Genomic DNA, 19,446 nt, shown 5'->3' on the forward strand with positions numbered 1-19,446 from the left:
ATGAAAGGGAAGGAAGCAGGAGAGTGAATAAACAAAATAAAATGTGAAGAAAGCCAGAGGTGGATGAGGAGGAAAAGGAGGGTGAGAGAGCTGCCCATTTGAGTACGTAGGAAGGGAGAGATTCAGAAAGTGAATGGCTCAGTGGAAACCGACGGGAGGAGGAATTCCTCGCTCAAGGATATGACAGGCTGTACACGGATTTGACCTGGGCAAAGGTTGACAGATTTAAAGCAGATTAGGAAATAGGTCAAGCTCTGGTACAGAGATGGGCTCGCAAAGACAATAGACCTTATGTTGACATAGAAATTAATTGGAAACATTGTAATGTTCAGAAGGCCCGAGCCCTAGAAGACACCGGAGCGGAGGCCACTTTAATATATGGAAATCCCAAAACGTTTAAAGGACAGTATTTCACAATCACAGGCTTAGGCGGAAAAGAGACACCTGAAGTGCAGACAAAGGTCTAAATGAAAATGGGGAGAATACCAAAAAGAGTACACTGTATTGATTGTGCCCCTCTCTGAATATATCATTGGAATTGATATCTTGAAGGGAATGACTCGGTATTTGGAGGATGGGTACTATCAATTTGGATCAAGGAAGTACATTTCAATTGGCGCCGTAAGGGTGGGTCGCTTGAAGATTCCTCCAGTGAAGGTGCCCCAGGCTAATAAGGGGATTCATTTGAAACAGTACCAAATGCCAGGGGGGCATGAGGAGATCAGTGCAACCATACAGGACTTGATAGAGGCAGGGGTGGTGACTCCAATCATTACCGCCTGGAATAACCCCGTGAGGCCTGTGCGCAAACGTGACAATACTTGGAGCATGACAGTTGATTATCGCGAATTGAACAAGCACACACCTCCTTTGACTGCCACTGTCCCAGATACTGTTACTTTAATTGAGAAAATACAGAAGCATCCTGGGACTTGGTATGCGACTATTGATATTGCCAATGCTTTCATTTCTATACCAATAGCCCCTGAATGCCAAGAGCAATTCTCATTCTCATGGACTCGTAGGCAATTCACGTTTAGAAATTTGCCTCAAGGGTACTTACATAATCCCACCATCTGTCACCGGCTGGTGGCGGAGAACTTAGATGAGGTGCCAGTTTTTCCTGGGGTACAGCTTTGCCATTACATTGATGATGTGATGATACAGGGAGAGACACAAGAGCAGGTGCAGATTCAGCTGTAAAGGATTGTGGAGCATTTGCAGAGCAAAAGGTGGGAGATACATCCCACCAAAATTACAAGGACCCTCCCAAAGTGTGAAGTTTTGGGGTAGTCAGTGACATTAGGGACACAGAGAGGTGGTGCCCCAAGTGAAACAAAAGATCAAAGAATTTGCTGTGCCACGGAATAAGAAGGAAGCCCAGAGGTTCATTGGATTGTTTGATTTTTGGAGACAGCACATCCCTCACTTGAGTCAGATTTTGGCTCCTTTGTACAAAGTTACAGGAAAGAAAAATGCATTTGAATGGGGAGAGCAACAGCAAATTGCATTTGAACTAGCAAAAAAGGCTATACAGCGCGCTCTGGATTTGTGGCCAGTGCAGGAGGGGCAGAAGCAAGGAAAAACGAGGGTGCCTTTAAGATTTTGGACAGAGAAATTGCTAGATGCTGGAGAGCGATACACTCCCTTTGAAAAACAGTTGCTTGCATGTTATTGGGCCCTGGTGGATACTGAGCAATTGACACTGAGGCACGATGTGATTTTGGGACCCCGAGATTCCTATAATGCAATGGGTGATGAGTTCCCCCAAGACTCACAGAATAGGACATGCCCAAGAGGCCAGCATATTCAAATGGAAGTGGTACATACAGGATAGGGCCCGAGTAGGTCCCAAAGGCACAGCGGTGTTGCATGAGCAGGTGGCGCAAGCCCCAATGGGCGATACAGAGGTGTTGCATGATGAACCTGAGATACAGGAGTCTCCTGTTAAGTGGGGTAAGCCATTTGAAGAATTGTCCTTAGAGGACAGGAAGCATGTGTGGTTTACTGATGGTTCAGCCAGGTATGTAGGGGCTAAAAGGCACTGGAAGGTGGTGTCGTACAATCCTGTGACCAAGAAATTGTTGACCACTACTGGAGAGGAATAGAGTAGCCAGTTAGCAGAACTTTATGCTGTGTATCAAGTTTTGAAACAAGAATTGCCAGGAAAATGTCATATATACACTGACTCGTGGTCCACTGCCAATGGGTTCACCACTTGGCTTCCCATGTGGCATGCCCACAACTGAAGTGTGGGGTAAGGAACTGCGGAAAGAGATCTGGACCATGTTGCAACAAAGCACAGCAACCGTGTATCATGTAGAAGCTCTTTGTTCATTCAACCGCTGGTTTAATTCCCTCAAAGATGAAAAAGCTAAGATTTCGGAGGCCGAGGTGGCAACGCAAGATTCGGACCTGGTTGGGATTGCAAAGAGGGCACATCAAAAGTGCGGACACTTTGGAGAAAAGATTACTAGCAGGTGGGCAGAGAATAGAGTGATACACATTCCCCTAGATCGGATTAAAACTGTGATCTTACAATGTCCTGTTGGTCAGCATACCAGATATAGACCAGTCCCACAGATAGTGAGAGGCCAGTTAGGCAGAGGAAAGATTACCAGCACAGATCTGGCAGATTGATTACATTGGGCCCCTGCCAACTAGTGGAGGTTGTCAATATGTGTGCATGGCTGTAGACACATACTCTGGATATTTGGGCCCCTGCCAACTAGTGGAGGATGTCAATATGTGTGCATGGCTGTAGACACATACTCTGGATATTTGATAGCATTTCAATGTAAACGTGCTACTCAGTTGAACACATTGAAAACGTTAGACTTGCTGATTTTGTAATACGGAATTCCATTACAGATTCAAAGTGACAATGGGTCTCATTTCAAAGGAAAATTGGTGCAGGAATATTGTGTACAACACAACATTGAGTGGGTCTTTCATATTCCGTATTACCGCAGGCTCCGGGTCCGATTGAGCGCATTAATGGATTGTTGAAAGATCAATGGAGAAATTTGTCTGATGGGTCATTGAAAAATTGGAAAGATCATTTAAATGAAGCACTGCAAATACTGAATAATAGACCCTTGGCAAATGCAGAAACCCCTTTGATGTGAATGCAAACCCCAGCCTTGCAGATTCAGCCTCATGTAGCCACCAATACCATTCACTACTGGGAGACAGCTCCTGGAGCTTTGGCTCCATATCAGGTGACACCGGAGGCTGCAGGTCTTGATCTGCATGTTTTGAAACTGTACAGACTCAAACCAAGGGATATAGCACTCATTGAGACAGGAGTGGGAATCCAGATTCCCCCAGAGCACTTTGTCTTGTTTGCCCCTCGATCTGGATTGGCTCTAAAGGGCATTCAAGCACTGGGAGGGGTCATTGATGCAGACTATCAAGGTGAATCAAGGTCATCCTACTTAATAGTGGAGACGCTGATTTGATAATACAATCTGGAGACAGAGTTGCTCAAACAGTGATCATGCCAGTATACAGACGGATAGTCAAGAAGGGGACTGCCCCAGCCCTCCTCACCGTGCATGGTGAAGGAGGGTTGTTCACTGCCAGGGGGTCTCAGTTGTTGAAAGGAGCAGATAACAGCAATGGGAAGTAAACATGACAGTCACAAGGACTGGTGGTGCAATTAAAATTAATTTTATTAGCATGTCAGCATGAGATTTTGTATTACATTGGAGAATGAAAAAATAATACCTGTCTATTGTTATTTTCAGTTACCCTTGACGAAGGGCCCTAGCTGGCCGAAATGCATTGGGTTTTATAATAAACTGCTTTCTGAGGAACTTTGCCCATGTACGTGTTCTTGGAGTGAGGTCCAGATGGGCACGTCTTGAACATGAGAAACATGGAAAATTGCATTACCTTGCATGAGTACTTAAACTGTTTATTGCCTTACCACATAAAGAATTGTTTCAACTTGCCTCAGGACAGTTTTTTGCTAATCATAATTAGGGCTCCCGGTTTTATGGTATTTATTTTTTTGCCATTTCCGTCTGTATTTATCCATATTTATTTTTCGGGCATTTTTTCTGTATTTAACCACATTTATTTTTGCCACAAGCAAAAGACAACGCTACAGCTAGTATTTTTCCACATTTATTTAAATGGACAATGCAGACATGCGCTCAGTTTTTATTGGTCAACACTATATATTCACCTGAAAACTTTGCCATTTGCAAAATGTCCCAAATATGCTTAAAAGTGCTATCACAAGCCATTTGTCTCAGAGCCTTGCAGTTTCTGTCATACTGCCCCACAGAGAGAAACTCACACGGACTTCAACTGCAACCCAATTGTGCCCCACTAGCGCTAAAAGCTGTCCCTGGCCAGGTGTAACTAGAAACACCTAAATGGTGCTATTGGAAGTGCTGTATCCATAGCGGAGGATGTCCAACGTGAGTTTAAGAGGGCCGCACTGCGCCAGACGGCTGCCTCTATGTGTCAGAACACAGCGCTCCTGTTTTGAGTTCCCTCCCGGCTCCATGCCCGGTCTGCTGCCTGCATTCCCACACCCCCTCCCCTCTCGAGATATCCATGTGTCAAGCACCGGCTCTGCATCCCCAGAGGCAGCTGCTGCCTCCCAGACCTGCTAATTCCATCAGGGAGCAGAGTCCCACCCTGTCACCAAATGCTCCATTGCTGTAATCGTCACAACATGGTGCAAGAGCCACAACTCACACAACAATGCTGTGAATAGAGGCTCCTAATCTGACTCTGGCAGGGGCTCTAAAAGGGGTGAAATAAGACCAACGCCTCATTAACCTTTCAAAGACATGTGAAGTACTCGGGTGCGGCCGGCAGCTCTGTGTGTGCCCGGGAAGCTTTCTCAGCCCGGGCTGACACCTCTTAACCCTTTAAGGAGGGGAAGACACCAGACGGCAGCACAGCAACATTTACTAGTATTTTCCCGTTTTTTATATATAAATACAGATAAAGGAAAACTTGTTTTCCGTCTGTATTTATATGTAAAAATCCGTAAAAACGGAAAACCGAAAGCCCTAATCATAATGCAGAGTAATGGCAATGCTAATATCCAGTAATATGAATCCCAAACTTTTTTCCAAGCTATTAATTACTTTATAGCAATAACGCCGAATCTGAAGTTAGTCTCAATGTGGAATGCAACATAATTTGCTGCTGCTTCATAATTCTTAATTTAAAATGCTCATCCACCCCGTAAACACATCTTTGAAACAGAAAGATAGTCTTCTTATTGTAGACATGTTCTCTGTAAATTAATTTTTAGATAAGTGTCACAAATCGATGAAAGTCTTTTATTTTATAATTAAATGTACCGCACCGTGGCAGTCCTCCGTCAATCTACATTCTTTTCCCGGCACATTACTCACGGTTTCTGGGTTCGGCTGAGACATTTGTTTCCCGATTACTAGTGTATTTTTTAGATGAAATCCCTGTATCTCACGCATGCCTCAATACGCCAGTGCAATACATAAGCACCAGTTACTTGCTTGCAAAAGGAGATAGAAAAGAAGCAGTTTAAGTGTGTTCCTTCTCTTTTCCCCTTAACAGGAGGCACTAATCAAGAGAACATGCTCACGGACAACAACGTGCCTGATCAGGAGACACTAATCAGGAGAGCATGCTCACGAACGACAACACACCTAAATGACCCAAGGCATACAACATACCCAGTGCCTTCCGTGATAATGTGAATTAGCAGTCTCAATCACACAGTGAAACTCTTGTGCCAAAGCAGTGATTTTGAAAGACCGGAACCGTATCCGCTTGTCCTAATACCCTAGTCACATACAATACGGCAGGTGAATATGCTGGAATAGCTGAGAGCTCACAGCTGAAGTGTTGGGTGGTCCCAGAGCAAGAGCATCATTGATTTAACTTCAAGGTCAGCGCTGTTTGTGTTTCCAGTTACCGTGGCGAACACGGACATCTTAAGGATTTTGGGGGCCCTGAGCCAAACGTATTTTGGGGGCCCCTGTTTGGAACAGCTTTGAATTGATGATCCAAATTCATCTCTTTCATGCCCTCTTTGGCTAGGTCCCTGACAGTCCACAGGAACACTCGTCCAAATTCTAAACGTATTTACATCTAATATTCCAGGATCAAAAAGCAAAAGCTAATGTAGCACACCCACAATCCATGTAAAGAGGTCCTGCTGAGTGACCAGTAATGGGGACCATTTGTTGTTTGAAGTCAAATAAGCAATTTCACAAATCAAAAGGTCATATATGGCAGTCCAAGATCCAACAAGATATGATGAAAAGTCCACGTGATGTCAGTAGAAGACGTTCTTTTTATTTCTTTAAGAAACCAATATCCAAGATAGAACACAGCCAACACGTGTTTCGTCAGTACTAAAGACTTTCTCAAGGCTGTAAATGTAAACATATTTATCATCAATAAATTCCATAAACAGATATAATTCCTCTAATTACATCTAGCCAAAAAGGCATAGGTTATAGAGCGACAGAACAATATAGTGCCACTAATTACAAGAGACCCAAAACAAAATATTGAAACACCAACACATGTCAAGGGGAAACTCCCCAAAAACGTGGGAAAACACAGAAAAGAATTTGTGAAGCACCAAACCTGTTCAGGAAAAACCACGTGCCCCAAAACCAAAATGAAGTGTAAAATATCATTGGAAGAAGAGTGTGAAAACACAAGATATGTGAACACACCTTTGAAAGAGTCACTAGTGTGCAAATAAAAATCTCCATATGTAAAAAGGTGATGATCACCTCCGTCAGAATTGTAAACCCTATAAACATAGTGACGAGTGAATATTGAACAATGGAGGCAGAGCAACACCCTAGCTGAGGATGATACAGAGTGACATACCGATCGAATAATAGTATAAATATTGGAGTCCGATGAAAAGTTCTGAAGAATAAGAACATATAAAGTACAAAGTCCACACCATGTAAATGACTTAAGTCCGGGTAATCTAGTAAGAAAGAAAAGCATAGACAAGACGATGTAAGTCAATACCATCAACGGTCTATATCCGTAATGCTACCCATCAATGGTGGACAGCACATTTACCCCACCAGTGATCTACCTAATATTAACAACAAATTATTGGAAAGACAACAGCGTATGCTAAATATATATAAGAAAAGAATATGGCTTGTACTTCTATAAAAGTATAAGAGAATATACAGCCTTTTCGTAAGTTGGTATCAAAAAATATAACACCCAGTTACCATGGTAGGAATGTAAAGCAAAGACGACATTAATCACCCCTCATAAAACATTGTACTAACCAAAAATGTAGTTGTATGTATGCTCAATACTAAAAGATCAATAAAAGGTAGCGTCACCCGTACTCATAATAGAAAGCAAAAAGACCTATAAAAAGACACTTTAATCTAATCCCACTAATGGCAGAAAGATGGGAAAACAGCATCCAACTGGTTCGTGTTAGACTGTTTCCTGTTCAAGGGATTGTACAAAGCAGGTGTCACCCCCATACAATGCCCCAAACCCTATCTACATAATAAGGATGAGTGTAAAAAGCCAAATTTAATAAACAGGTCGTTGCCCAGAAATAAAGAAACTACAACATATAAACAAACCGTCAGAATATCATCAACAAACATGGCTGTGCACGTGTGTGTCCAATACTCAACATGCGAAACCAGAATGATCTCAATGCACAATGTACTCCACCCGCGATATTGTCGAAGTTAAAATACACAAGAATCACTAATATGAAAGGTATATACCAACCATATAACTAAAGATGGACCAGGCTGCCGAAACAGAGCGCATCTGAGATAAATGCTCCCTAATATCAGGTAAAAAAACTACCATGTTAGAAGTATTCACAAATTAACTGGCCACATCGGAAGGCACTCACCTTCTAAGTCGAACAAATAAAGTGACCAAAAGTAAGGTTAAAGAATAAACATCACGATCATGACGCATCCATATCTGCAGAATATAACATGAATGAAGAGTCAAAACCCTGTGTGTATATTGTATCAGAAGTTGTATATATTTAAAAACCGCTCAAAGACTCACCTTTCCAAATTACAAGGAGTCCTCGAAGTCACTGCGCATGCTAATGCTCACCAGTAAAGTAAAATGCCGGTCAAACGCGCCATCTTAAAATAGGCAGACCTACCCATAGCCGTAACATGGTCGCAAATGTACGTGCGACCAAGGAACTAAAAATAGAAAACGGACTAATATAAGCAAACGGGCGCCATTTTATAGTGGCGGAAGTAAGTAGAATATTGCTGCTAAAACCCCAGGTGATATGAAAAATCCCAAAACATCTCAGAAAAAATTCACAATCAAAACAAACAATGTAACGCGGGTGAAACCTAATATGAATCCAATAGAATCATAGAGCCTCAAAGGCAAACATATTAATGGCCGCCATATTGTAATAAACTAAGGGGTGCTCAGTAATCATTATTACAAGTGTAGCCATAAAAACGAGATCGTAAATAAGTATGAAGTAATTTACATAATGTGCCTAAAAACACATCTCGTGCATAATGGTTATTGAAAAGGTGATGGTTAGACATAAAACAGAAGTTCCAGCATAAGACAATGAGAAGTGAACAGGTATCAGACGAATCAATCCATGAGTACAGCACATTCCAATAAATAAATACATAGATAGTGACAAGGCATAATAAAGAACAACACGTGCAGTATTTTCAAAGTTAACAAAGGTATTAATTGAGAAGCAATACATTTAAATTTGCATTTTAACAATTCACAATTTCACTATCATGATACCATCCGATGAGGAGCAACATTACTAATACGTAAAAACATGATGTGTTAACACAGACCAGATATAAGATGTATATTAGACAAACATATCAAGGAACAGAAGAAAATGATACATCATCCCAATAACATAATTGCATGCTTTAAAGGTCAGCAAACATTATATATATATATATATATATATATATATATATATATGTGTATCATATGTATTCACACAAAGCAACACCGGCCCATGGACTCTATAGTAATATCATAACGAGCGAAAGAAGTAAGGATATATATCAGTAACCCACATTCAATCACGCAAGAACACATGCAATTCTCCATTAATGTTGAGCCCATAATCCACTGATCGTAATTTAATGAGCCATTTGGCTTCCAGTTTTCTAAGGGCCGAGGTTTTGTCCCCACCCCTGGGATCGTCTTGAACTGTGGCTATGCCATGAAATTTAAGACCCAATAGTTCAGTCGATTTGTGTTCAGTGTTGTAATGAACTGCTAGTGGATAATTGGTATTGTTGTTGCGTATGGCTCTGATGTGTTCTTGAATCCGATCTTGGAGTGATCTTATTGTACTTCCCACATAAGTGAGATTACACTGACAAACAATGCCATATACAACGTACTTGGTATTGCAATTAATGAAATGCATTATGATGTGTGTCTGACCAATATTATAGCTGAAACTGGTGATCTTGTTCTGCGCAAATTGGCATACATTGCACATGGAAATTTTTTTTTAAAAACTTTTGGTTTAGCGGGTAGCCAAGTGCGAACTGAATAGTTCCTGATGGAATCATTTTTGGTGGAGTTCAGAATGTTACTTAATGTTCTACCCCTCACATGTGTAATTAGAGGTTTGTTCTTAAGATAAGGATCCAAATCGCGGTCAAGCTTAAGTAGATGCCAATGTTTATGGAAAGTACGATATACCTCATTGCTATGTGAATGGAACTGTGGAATGATAGCCACTTGTTTTCTGCCTAATTTATTCTTCACAATAGGGTTAGATTTTAAGAGCTCTGTCCATTTTTTCCCTATTTATTCTGGTGTGTGCTTTCTCAAGTGTATCCTCGTCATATCCTCTAATAGAAAATCGTTTCTTTAAGCCCATCATCTCTTGCTGAAACATCTGGTTTGTGCTGCAATTCCTCCTCAAGCGTGTCATCTCACCAAAGGGAATTGCCCTAATCTGTGAGGTAGGGTGAGCACTGGTCGCATGCAACACAGAGTTGCAGGCAGTGCTTTTATGAAAGAGTTTAGACTCTAACATGCCATTTTCAACGAAGAGTGGAACATCTAGAAAATCCATCTGTTTTTTGCTGAAGCTATGTGTGAAACCAAGATTGTAATCATTGGTATTGAGATGGGTGATGAAATCCCTCAAGTTGTTATCATCTCCTCCCCAAATCATTAGGATGTCGTCGATAAAACGACCCCAATACACAATTAGATTTGTCAAGTCAGATGGGCAAGTTCTCCAGATGTGTTGTTGTTCATAAAAGCCCATATAGATATTAGCAAATGAAGGAGAAAACTTAGCTCCCATAGCCACCCCTGAGTGTTGTCTGTACCATGTGTCTCGATGTTTAAAATACTTATTGTCCAGAGTTAATCTTGTTAGCTCAATCAGCATCCTGGTATGGTCATACAATGTAGTGTCCCTTTTTGAGAGAAAATATGTAAGGGCTTCCATAACCTGGTCCAGTGGAATGCTGGTATATAAAACATTCACATCTAGTGTCACAAAAGTGAGGTCGTCCGTCGAGGCAAAATCTTCTAATTTATTGAGTAAATCTTTAGTATCCTAAATAAATGCTGGTAATTGACGCACAATCGGATGTAAAAAAAAAAAATCAATGTATTCGGATATGCGTTCTGAGGATCCCCCTATTCCTGATATGATTGGTCTACCTGGCGGTGCTTCTAGATTTTTATGGATTTTAGGCAAGGTATAAAAATACGCTGTTCTCGGTGTAGGATTGAACATGTATTTAAATTCAATGTCAGACAAAAGTCCTGCATTGAACCAATATCGTAACGTGCTCTCTATTAGTTTGTTAGTTTCCTGCATAGGATTATGGGCAATCTTAGTATAAGCCTTATTAACAGACAGTTGTCTTTCAATTTCACCAAAGTAGTCCTCATTGTCCATAAGGACAATGTTACCATCTTTGTCGGCCTCTTTGATCGTGAGATCTGTGTGTTTGGTCAAGTGAATGAGAGCAGTTTTTTCCTTTCTTGTCAAATTATCCTTAAATCTGCCAGGAGCACGTTGTAATTTATCCTCTAATTTGTATAAATCAGTAGTCGCTGCTTTATAAAAACAATCAATGTTGTTGGGATATAGCATGGGAATGAACGTGGAATTGGTTTTCAAACCACTCTCGGTTTGTAAATTAGTGACTATATTTAAATCATCAAGAATTTCTTCCATGCTGGGGGCTGTATCAAGACTCTCATCAAGAGACAGAAGCATATGTATGTTATTGATGTCCTGGATGGTTTGTCCACTGGCAGCAGATGTATATATAGGTACCGGACACAGTTTGTTCTGATTGTCAAAGAATTTCTTTAATTTAAGCTTGTGAATGAATTTAAAGAGATCTATATGAATTTGAGTAAAATCTGGTCTGGATATGGGACAAAAGCTTAATCCCTTTAACACATTGATCTCGATGTTACTCAGAGGTTATTTAGACAGATTAATAATAGACACATCATCCTCCATATTGGTCAAAGAACTATTCACACAAGGTGGTATGGTAACAGTAGATAACCTAGTATCCACACTCAGTTCTTCTGTATGCGCGATACTGATCTTGTGACTCTTTTGCTGTCTTCTGAGTCTGTTCTTGTACCCCTCTCGCCTGGTTCTTTTCTTCCCACTTGTTTTTTGGTGTTGAAGCCCAATCTGGTTCCCTTTCTGTATCTCTCCAACTCTGATAAAAAAGATGAGGTACCCGTAGCATTGGTGTCATTTTATAGTGATGTGGATGCTGTTTCACTCCTAACATCACTATTGTCACTCGCAATGCTCGAGAGATCAGACTCACTTACTGTTGTGTGGGTATCCGCTCTCTTGGCATCTAAATCTTTAATACCAGCTCTAGGTTTAAACTCATCAAATTTCTTTGCAAATGTGAAGATACGACCATTTTTGTAGTCGTTCTCATCCCTTTTTAATTTACAGATTTTTTTTGTCACGAATATATGTTTGGTGCGCATTCAGTACTTCTTTTAATATTTTGAAATTCTTCTCTGTTGCTTCAGCCAAATTTAATCTGTTGATTTCATCCTCAACCTATTCGATTTCTTTGAATAATTTTGCTCTCTTTTTTTTCCAGATGGCGGATAAGTAGATCAATCATGCCAAAAGATGACGTAGATATAAGATTTTCCCACTCTTGAAGGAGATCCGGGTTTGGGTCCTCGAAGGTTGGGAATATAATCACTCTCAAACCTCTCGGACCTGTCTGATGTCAATATATTTTTTGAGAGTAGTAAGATCCCACCATCTAGAGAGTTCTGATTTGTGCAATCTCTCGAGTTTGATGAACAATTGTTTAAATCCTTGAGGTCTCGCCTCTACTGTAGAGGTTTTGGTGGACTGGATACCTTGTCCTAAAAAAATATCATTAAATATTCTGTCCCTTTCATCATCAAATCCTGCAATAATATAGACTAGTCAACTGTACTATTAATTCTGATTAAAATATTAATCAGATCACACCTACAGAAGAATTGAGTGCTGGTAACCACTAAATAAAGAATTGATACAAGAGGGTAGTAGTGTTCCCAAATGGGAAAAAACCTGCACATCAATATGATAGTTATTATAAAGAAAAAAGTAAATGGCGTGAAACAATAAAATGAAATATTGCTATAAATGTAGCTGGGTGCTTGGCTAGCTGGAAGCATCCACCACCCAAGAGTGCTTATTAGGCAGATAGAAAGAACAACCTGGCAATTAGAAATCAAAAAGCAAAAGCTAATATAGCACACCCACAATCCATGTAAAGAGGTCCTGCTGAGTGACCAGTAATGGGGACCATTCGTCGTTTGAAGTCAAATAAGCAATTTCACAAATCAAAAGGTCATATATGGCAGTCCAAGATCCAACAAGATATGATGAAAAGTCCATGTGATGTCAGTAGAAGACGTTCTTTTTATTTCCAAGATAGAACACAGCCAACACGTGTTTCGTCAGTACTAAAGACTTTCTCAAGGCTGTAAATGTAAACATATGTATCATCAATAAAATCCATAAACAGATATAATTCCTCTTATTACATCTATCCAAAAAGGCATATGTTATAGGGCGACAGAACAATATAGTACCACTAATTACAAGAGACCCAAAACAAAATATTGAAACACCAACACGTGTCAAGGGGAAACTCCCCAAAAGAGTGTGAAAACACAGAAAAGAATTTGTGAAGCACCAAACATGTTCAGCGAAAACCACGTGCCCCAAAACCAAAATAAAGTGTAAAATATCATTGGAAGAAGAGTGTGCTGTCCACCATTGATGGGTAGCGTTACGGATACAGACCGTTGATAGTATTGACTTACATCGTCTTGTCTATGCTTTTCTTTCTTACTAGATTACCCGGACTTTAGTCATTTACATGGTGTGGACTTTGTACTTTATATGTACTTATTCTTCAGAACTTTTCATCAGACTCCAATATTTATACTATTATTCGATAGGTATGTCACTCTATCATCCTCAGCTATGGTGTTGCTCTGCCTCCATTGTTCAATATTCACTTGTCACTATGTTTATAGGGTTTACAATTCTGACGTAGGTGATCATCACCTTTTTATATATGGAGATTTTTATTTGCACACTAGTGACTCTTTCAAAGGTGTGTTCACATATCTTGTGTTTTCACACTCTTCTTCCAATGATATTTTACACATTATTTTGGTTTTGGGGCACGTGGTTTTCCCTGAACGTGTTTGGTGCTTCACAAATTCTTTTCTGTGTTTTCACACTCTTTTGGGGAGTTTTCCCTTGACACGTGTTGGTGTTTCAATATTTTGTTTTGGGTCTCTTGTAATTAGTGGTACTATATTGTTCTGTCACTCTATAACATATGCCTTTTTGGCTAGATGTAATAAGAGGAATTATATCTGTTTATGGATTTTATTTTTGATAAAAATGTTTACATTTACAGCCTTGAGAATGTCTTTAGTACTAACAAGTACTGACGAAAGACATGTTGGCTGTGTTCTATCTTGGATATTGGTTTCTTAAAGAAATAAAAAGAACGTCTTCTACTGACATCACGTGGACTTTTCATCATATCTTGTTGGATCTTGGACTGCCATATATGACCTTTTGATTTGTGAAATTGCTTTTTTGACTTCAAACAACAAATGGTCCCCATTACTGGTCACTCAACAGGACCTCTTTACATGGATTGTGGGTGTGCTACATTAGCTTTTGCTTTTTGATTTCTAATTGGCAGGTTGTTCTTTCTATCTGCCTAATAAGCACTCTTGGGTGGTGGGTGCTTCCAGCTAGCCAAGCACCCCGCAACATTTATAGCAATATTTCATTTTATTGTTTCACGCCATTGACCGTTTTCTTTATATTAACTCTCATAATGATGTGCAGGTTTTTCCCCCCCATTTGGGAACACTACTACCCTCTTGTATAAATTCTAATATTCAGGGATAGTTATGTGTGTTTTCAATATTGTAACGCAGCAGCAGCTCACTAATATTACTGCAAATAATCTCTGTGACGCCCACCCGTTTCTCATATGTGAGGACCTGTTTTGATCTAAAATAAACTTTTTTTATGGATGTTGCATGACACATAAACACAACATTTCTCTGCAAAATGTCTGTACTGACTCACACACATCAGGAACACTACAAATAAATTAAAGGAAAACAGTATTTAAAACAATCTGTTCAAGGACGATTCAAGGCCATTCGGGCAAGACTCTCTGCAGAACAGAGCTGACTGTCAGGGGCCCCCTGAAAGACTAGGGCTCTGGGCCAGAGCCCATTTTGCCCATGCATTAAAACGTCTCTGGTGGCGATAAGTGGGCCATGCAAAAAAAAAGTGCGCAGGAAGGAATATATGTTTAACAAGTGTACGTACATTGTACTTAACCGGTGCTCCTCGGCCTGGACAGTAAGTGACAAATCGACTGCAGGACGAAACAGGATTCAGCAAAGAAGAGAGACGCTGGACTACGCCAATGGTAAGTAGGAGGCAGGAATACCGTCATTTAATTGATAACAGGAGGTCTTGCAGACAGCGCATGCGCACTGTAGCTCGACCTAATAACCAATAATTCTGGATTAAGCACCTACTTTGGGTTCCGGGGCTGTGTGCGGTCTGATATAACATGATTCAACACCTCGCCAGAGGCAGCAAGTGCTATATGAATTCAAATACAACACTGTGAAGCTTTTTAAGACTCCTATTACAAACTTACATTGGTGGCCAGATTTTTTTTCCCCTCAAAATGCCTGGGAAAAGCAGAATCAGAAAGTAAGCTTTTACCTCCCCTTTCCTAACCCCGATTAGGCCTGACATCACAGTTTAGCTGTTAGCAAGATGTATTTTTACCACTTTAATGAAATGCCTAAAGCAGCTTTTGCTCCACCGAGAGGAGGAATCCCACTTTCCTACCCCAAGGACTACTTGTACAAAATACCCTTCAGTAAAAGAGATGCATCGACAGAGCACTCACGTTTCCCAGGAACCCAAGTACCTGCATGACTCGCTCAGCCAGTGCAGGTTTATTCTTTGCATTTTAAGGGCTGTAGCACGGATATGTACTATATAATGGAAACAAAAGGACTACCAATCCCAGAATGCAATGACTAACCCTGGTTTTTGACGAGTTACTCCTGCTTGTACCTCGGAAACCTGAGAGCTCTGCAGATGCTGGACTTTTGACAAATCTGCCTTGCTGTATGTTAATATCACATTAAACATTTGTGAGGTACATTAGGCTTTCAACTCCATGGGATATTTACAATTTCATTAGAAGAACGAAGTCAGTAGGGCTCACGGGTTCATTCAATTGTCTTCACCAGGTCCCCATCTTCCCCTCGTTGGAGATGCCCTCTACACAGTCACCGAGACATACGTGATGGTGTGCGTAACCACAAGGGGTTAACGAAGTATGCACAAACATGCATGACACAGAATTATTATATAAAATGCAATGCTTTGCAATTTCTGGAAACACGCTTTTTCACCGCTTCGTCACAGGTGGGAATCAAAAGCGCTTTGAAGCGAGAATGACAGGAGCTATACAAGTCCTAACACTAATCACTAATAAGATTACTAACTTCAAAAAGCCATGAAACACGATCTGTTGTACTCACCAGCTCCACGGTCACCGCGGAGCAGATACCCCCGGCTTTACTGAACGCCCACGGGAAGTTCAGGAGTCCTGCCCCCAGGGCAGATTTCAGCGTTATACATAAAGCTCCAAACGTGGAGAGGTTTGGGCTCCCCGTGTCCAGCGAAGGTTTAGAAAGCAGGCTGATGCTCTCTCGGGCCAGCGCCTCCATTTCCGCGGAGCCTGCTTTCCTCTCACAAACCGAAGGGACAACTTCTGAAAATGTAAAAACCGCACCTGAAACCAGGCCAGTTAGAGTCAGAGTCGGCCTATGGAGCAGTTGTCTCGTGGCTGCAGATTCAATAAGTGATAAAGTGTCAGACCCTTGTTCGTGTGCTATTTTTTTAAATTAAGTGCAAGTATGTCCTACATCGGCCGCATCATACTTTCAGAGCGCCAGCCTCTTTACCCAGGAGTGCAGAGCATGTGGGCCTGATCAAAGCTCAGTGTAAGTGAAAAGAAAACTTCCCACCAATCAGAGGGAAGGCTGTGTAATCCAATTAGCTGCCTCTGCTTGCTCCGATCACCAGTGGATGTCAGTTTTAATCAGGGCTTTAAGTGGGATGAAAAAACTGAGGGGGGGGGGTTCTTTCAAAGGGGCGTAGTCAATGTAATTAAGGGCGTGGCTTAAAAACATAAGCTAATAATCTGTGTTTAGCACAGTGTGCCCGACTTGTATTTTGCTGTTCCTGTCATTGTGTCCAGATATATGATACAACAAGTCACATCATACCTACAAATCAGGACTATTGGCTTTGTCAATGGTTGTTAGTTGCATAAGATAAATAGGCAGCAACTATGGCTTGTATATAATATCAGGGCTTTAACCCCTTGCATGCCCGCCCCTTTCCCCGCCCAGTGCCGCGCTTTGCATTAGCGGGCGGAGTTCATGACGAGCTGGACTCGTCATGGGCACAGCGCCACCGCAGCCCATGACGAGTCCAGCTCGTCATGGGCACTGAAGGGGTTAAGTGGGAAAAAAAAACTGGAGGTGCTCTAAAAGAGGCGGGCAAACCTCAAAGGGATGTGGCCTAAGTAGGGGTGTGGTCTAAATAAAGATAACTAGTGTAGCAGTAGTACCCCCTGCTCTGCCAAGCCATCAGCTCTAGGACTCCTCAGAGCCACCCTCCCCATCATGTGTGGCAGCTAGGGTGACCAACCGTCCGTAAATTTCACGGACCGTCCGTAATTTGGACCTCACGTCCGTTGTCCGTGAGGATCCCTTTTACGGACGTCTTTTGTCCGTAATTTGGGCTATTGCAGGGAACAGCGCTGTTCCCTGCATGAAGCCTCAACTCCCTGATGGGGCGCCGGCACTTTTCCTGGGACACAAGAGCAGCCCCACCCCGCCCATTGTCATTCTGTCTGTGGCTGATTGCCACATACAGAATGACAATGGGCCAGTTTGGAGTGTTACTGCATGGGGTGGCCTCCTCCTGCCACAGTCCATGGCAGCGCATTCTGTCAGATGGAAGGAATAAGACTGGACTTTGTTGTATCGCTCCATTTTGAGTCACAAGTGTAGTGAAGCACAAGATTCGGTGAGTACATTACCTCCTCGTCCAGTCTTCCTCGCCACAGTATTCACATATGAGCCTCCGGCTCCACACAGAACTCAAAGTAAAATAAAAGAGCAGCGCTCTAGTCTCCCCTCCCTCCTCCAACATGGCCCCCAGTGGCTTCAGCCAATCCCATAAAGGGATACAAACCAGCCAGCCCGATCTGTTCTTTTTTTCTGCACTTCTCCGAGTGCTGTGTTGCCTGTTGATCAGGTGAGTGGGGCTGGGTTCCTGCTTGAGCGGACCCGTTATGCCCTAGGGTATCTAGTTTGGGGGTAGTAGTATGTTTTTTCACTGTTGTCGGTAGTTTAATTCTTTTTATAATGTTTTTTTACCTCCTACTACTACCTTCACGCCTCTGGTCCTGCTTTAGCAGACTTTCAGTGGCGTTTCGATTGTGACAGTGAGTCATACTGTGACTCTGGATTCAGCCTCCTGACTGTTGTCGGTGGTTTGTTTCATTTACCGGCCGCGCGTCCTGCTAAGCGGACGTAGCGCGGCCGGAAGCGTTTGCTCTGGGGGCCGGAGGCTCCCGGTAGCATTCTTACCTCCTGACGGGGCCGCGTGTACTTGCTGTGGGGGCGGGTGACTCCCGTACGCATTTCTTCGGATGCAGGTTTGGTGCACGTTCCTTAAAGTGGTGGGGCGGTGTTCGATCTCTCTCCGACCTCACAAGACGGTCTCTGTAGTGCAACCACTGTCTATGGGCATGCGCGCGGCTGTTTCGTCCGACATTTATGTTGATTAGTCTGATTGCATGTACTGGCTTGTTAGGTTGCCTAGCAACCCCGGGGCCTTTTATGCCAGGCGTGTTGTCTTCTTCCCTGCCTGTGTTTCACTTCATGCGTTCACTGGTGTATGACTATGATGGAGAGTGGTTCTGTGGCTGATTCTGCTCCTGAGGCTTCTGGTTCTGGTATACAGATCCCCTCTATGGACGTGTTGCAGCAGATGATCAATTCTGCTGTGGCTGCTGCTATGCAAGGTCAGATGCCTGTTCCTCCTACGAAGCGGGCTAAGGTTGATGGCGCTGCGGCTGCTGATTCTGACATTGAGGAGGAGGTTGATGTCAGAGGTCGTTTTGTGCAGGGTGCCGTCCTGAAGGAGGTGCTGGGTCACATTAGAGAGAACTTGGTGTTTCCTGCTTCTGTTGTTCCTCTGGAAGACGATCTATTTGCGCAATACCAGCGTCCTGAACCTGATTCTTTGCCTCTACACTCTTCAGTCTTGAGGGTCCTGGAGAATGAATGGAAAGATGTGGACAAGGGTTCCTTTCCACGCTTTTTGAATAAGAGGTACCCGCTACTGGACTTTGATGTGAAATTCCCTTCCTCGGTGAAGGTTGATTCCTTGTTGGCCAGCATGGCGTTTCATGGGACTGTAGTTTCTGAGGATTCTTCTCCTGCTGACCCGGTTGACCGTAAAGTGGATGGTGCGGTGAAGCGCACTTTTGCGGCTGCGAATTTCTCTATCAGGGCGGCTGCCTATGATTCTTACACTATACAATCCTTGCTTAAGGATTTTCAGTCTCTGTCTGAATTGTTGGACCAGGGGGAGGATGTTTCTTCTACCCTGGCTATGATGGAGCAACAAGTTCGGTTGCTTTCGGATGTCTCCTTTGACTCTTTGGGAGCGGCGGCTTCCGCGGCTGGGTCTTCGGTGGCTGCGAGACGCCCGTTGTGGCTTCGTTCATGGAAGGCTGATGCTGCGCAGAAAAATCTCCTGATGAAGATTCCTTT

The 19,446-nt window shown here is 42.3% G+C and overlaps 1 protein-coding gene across 1 annotated transcript in view; it reads right to left on the minus strand.

Moving 5' to 3' along the window:
- The window catches only part of LOC146812262 (putative sodium-coupled neutral amino acid transporter 8), a 332,163-nt gene extending 315,487 nt beyond the window's left edge, over nucleotides 1-16,676 (minus strand). The window contains exon 1 of the mRNA XM_085614572.1: nucleotides 16,132-16,676. Within this exon, the coding sequence (XP_085470698.1) occupies nucleotides 16,132-16,320 (189 nt within the window). The 5' untranslated portion in view covers nucleotides 16,321-16,676. The remainder of the gene's footprint in view (nucleotides 1-16,131) is intronic.
- Between the last annotated feature and the right edge of the window lie 2,770 nt (nucleotides 16,677-19,446).

The sequence above is a fragment of the Triturus cristatus genome, chromosome 7 (genome assembly GCF_964204655.1).
Source record: "Triturus cristatus chromosome 7, aTriCri1.1, whole genome shotgun sequence".
Taxonomy (NCBI): domain Eukaryota; kingdom Metazoa; phylum Chordata; class Amphibia; order Caudata; family Salamandridae; genus Triturus; species Triturus cristatus.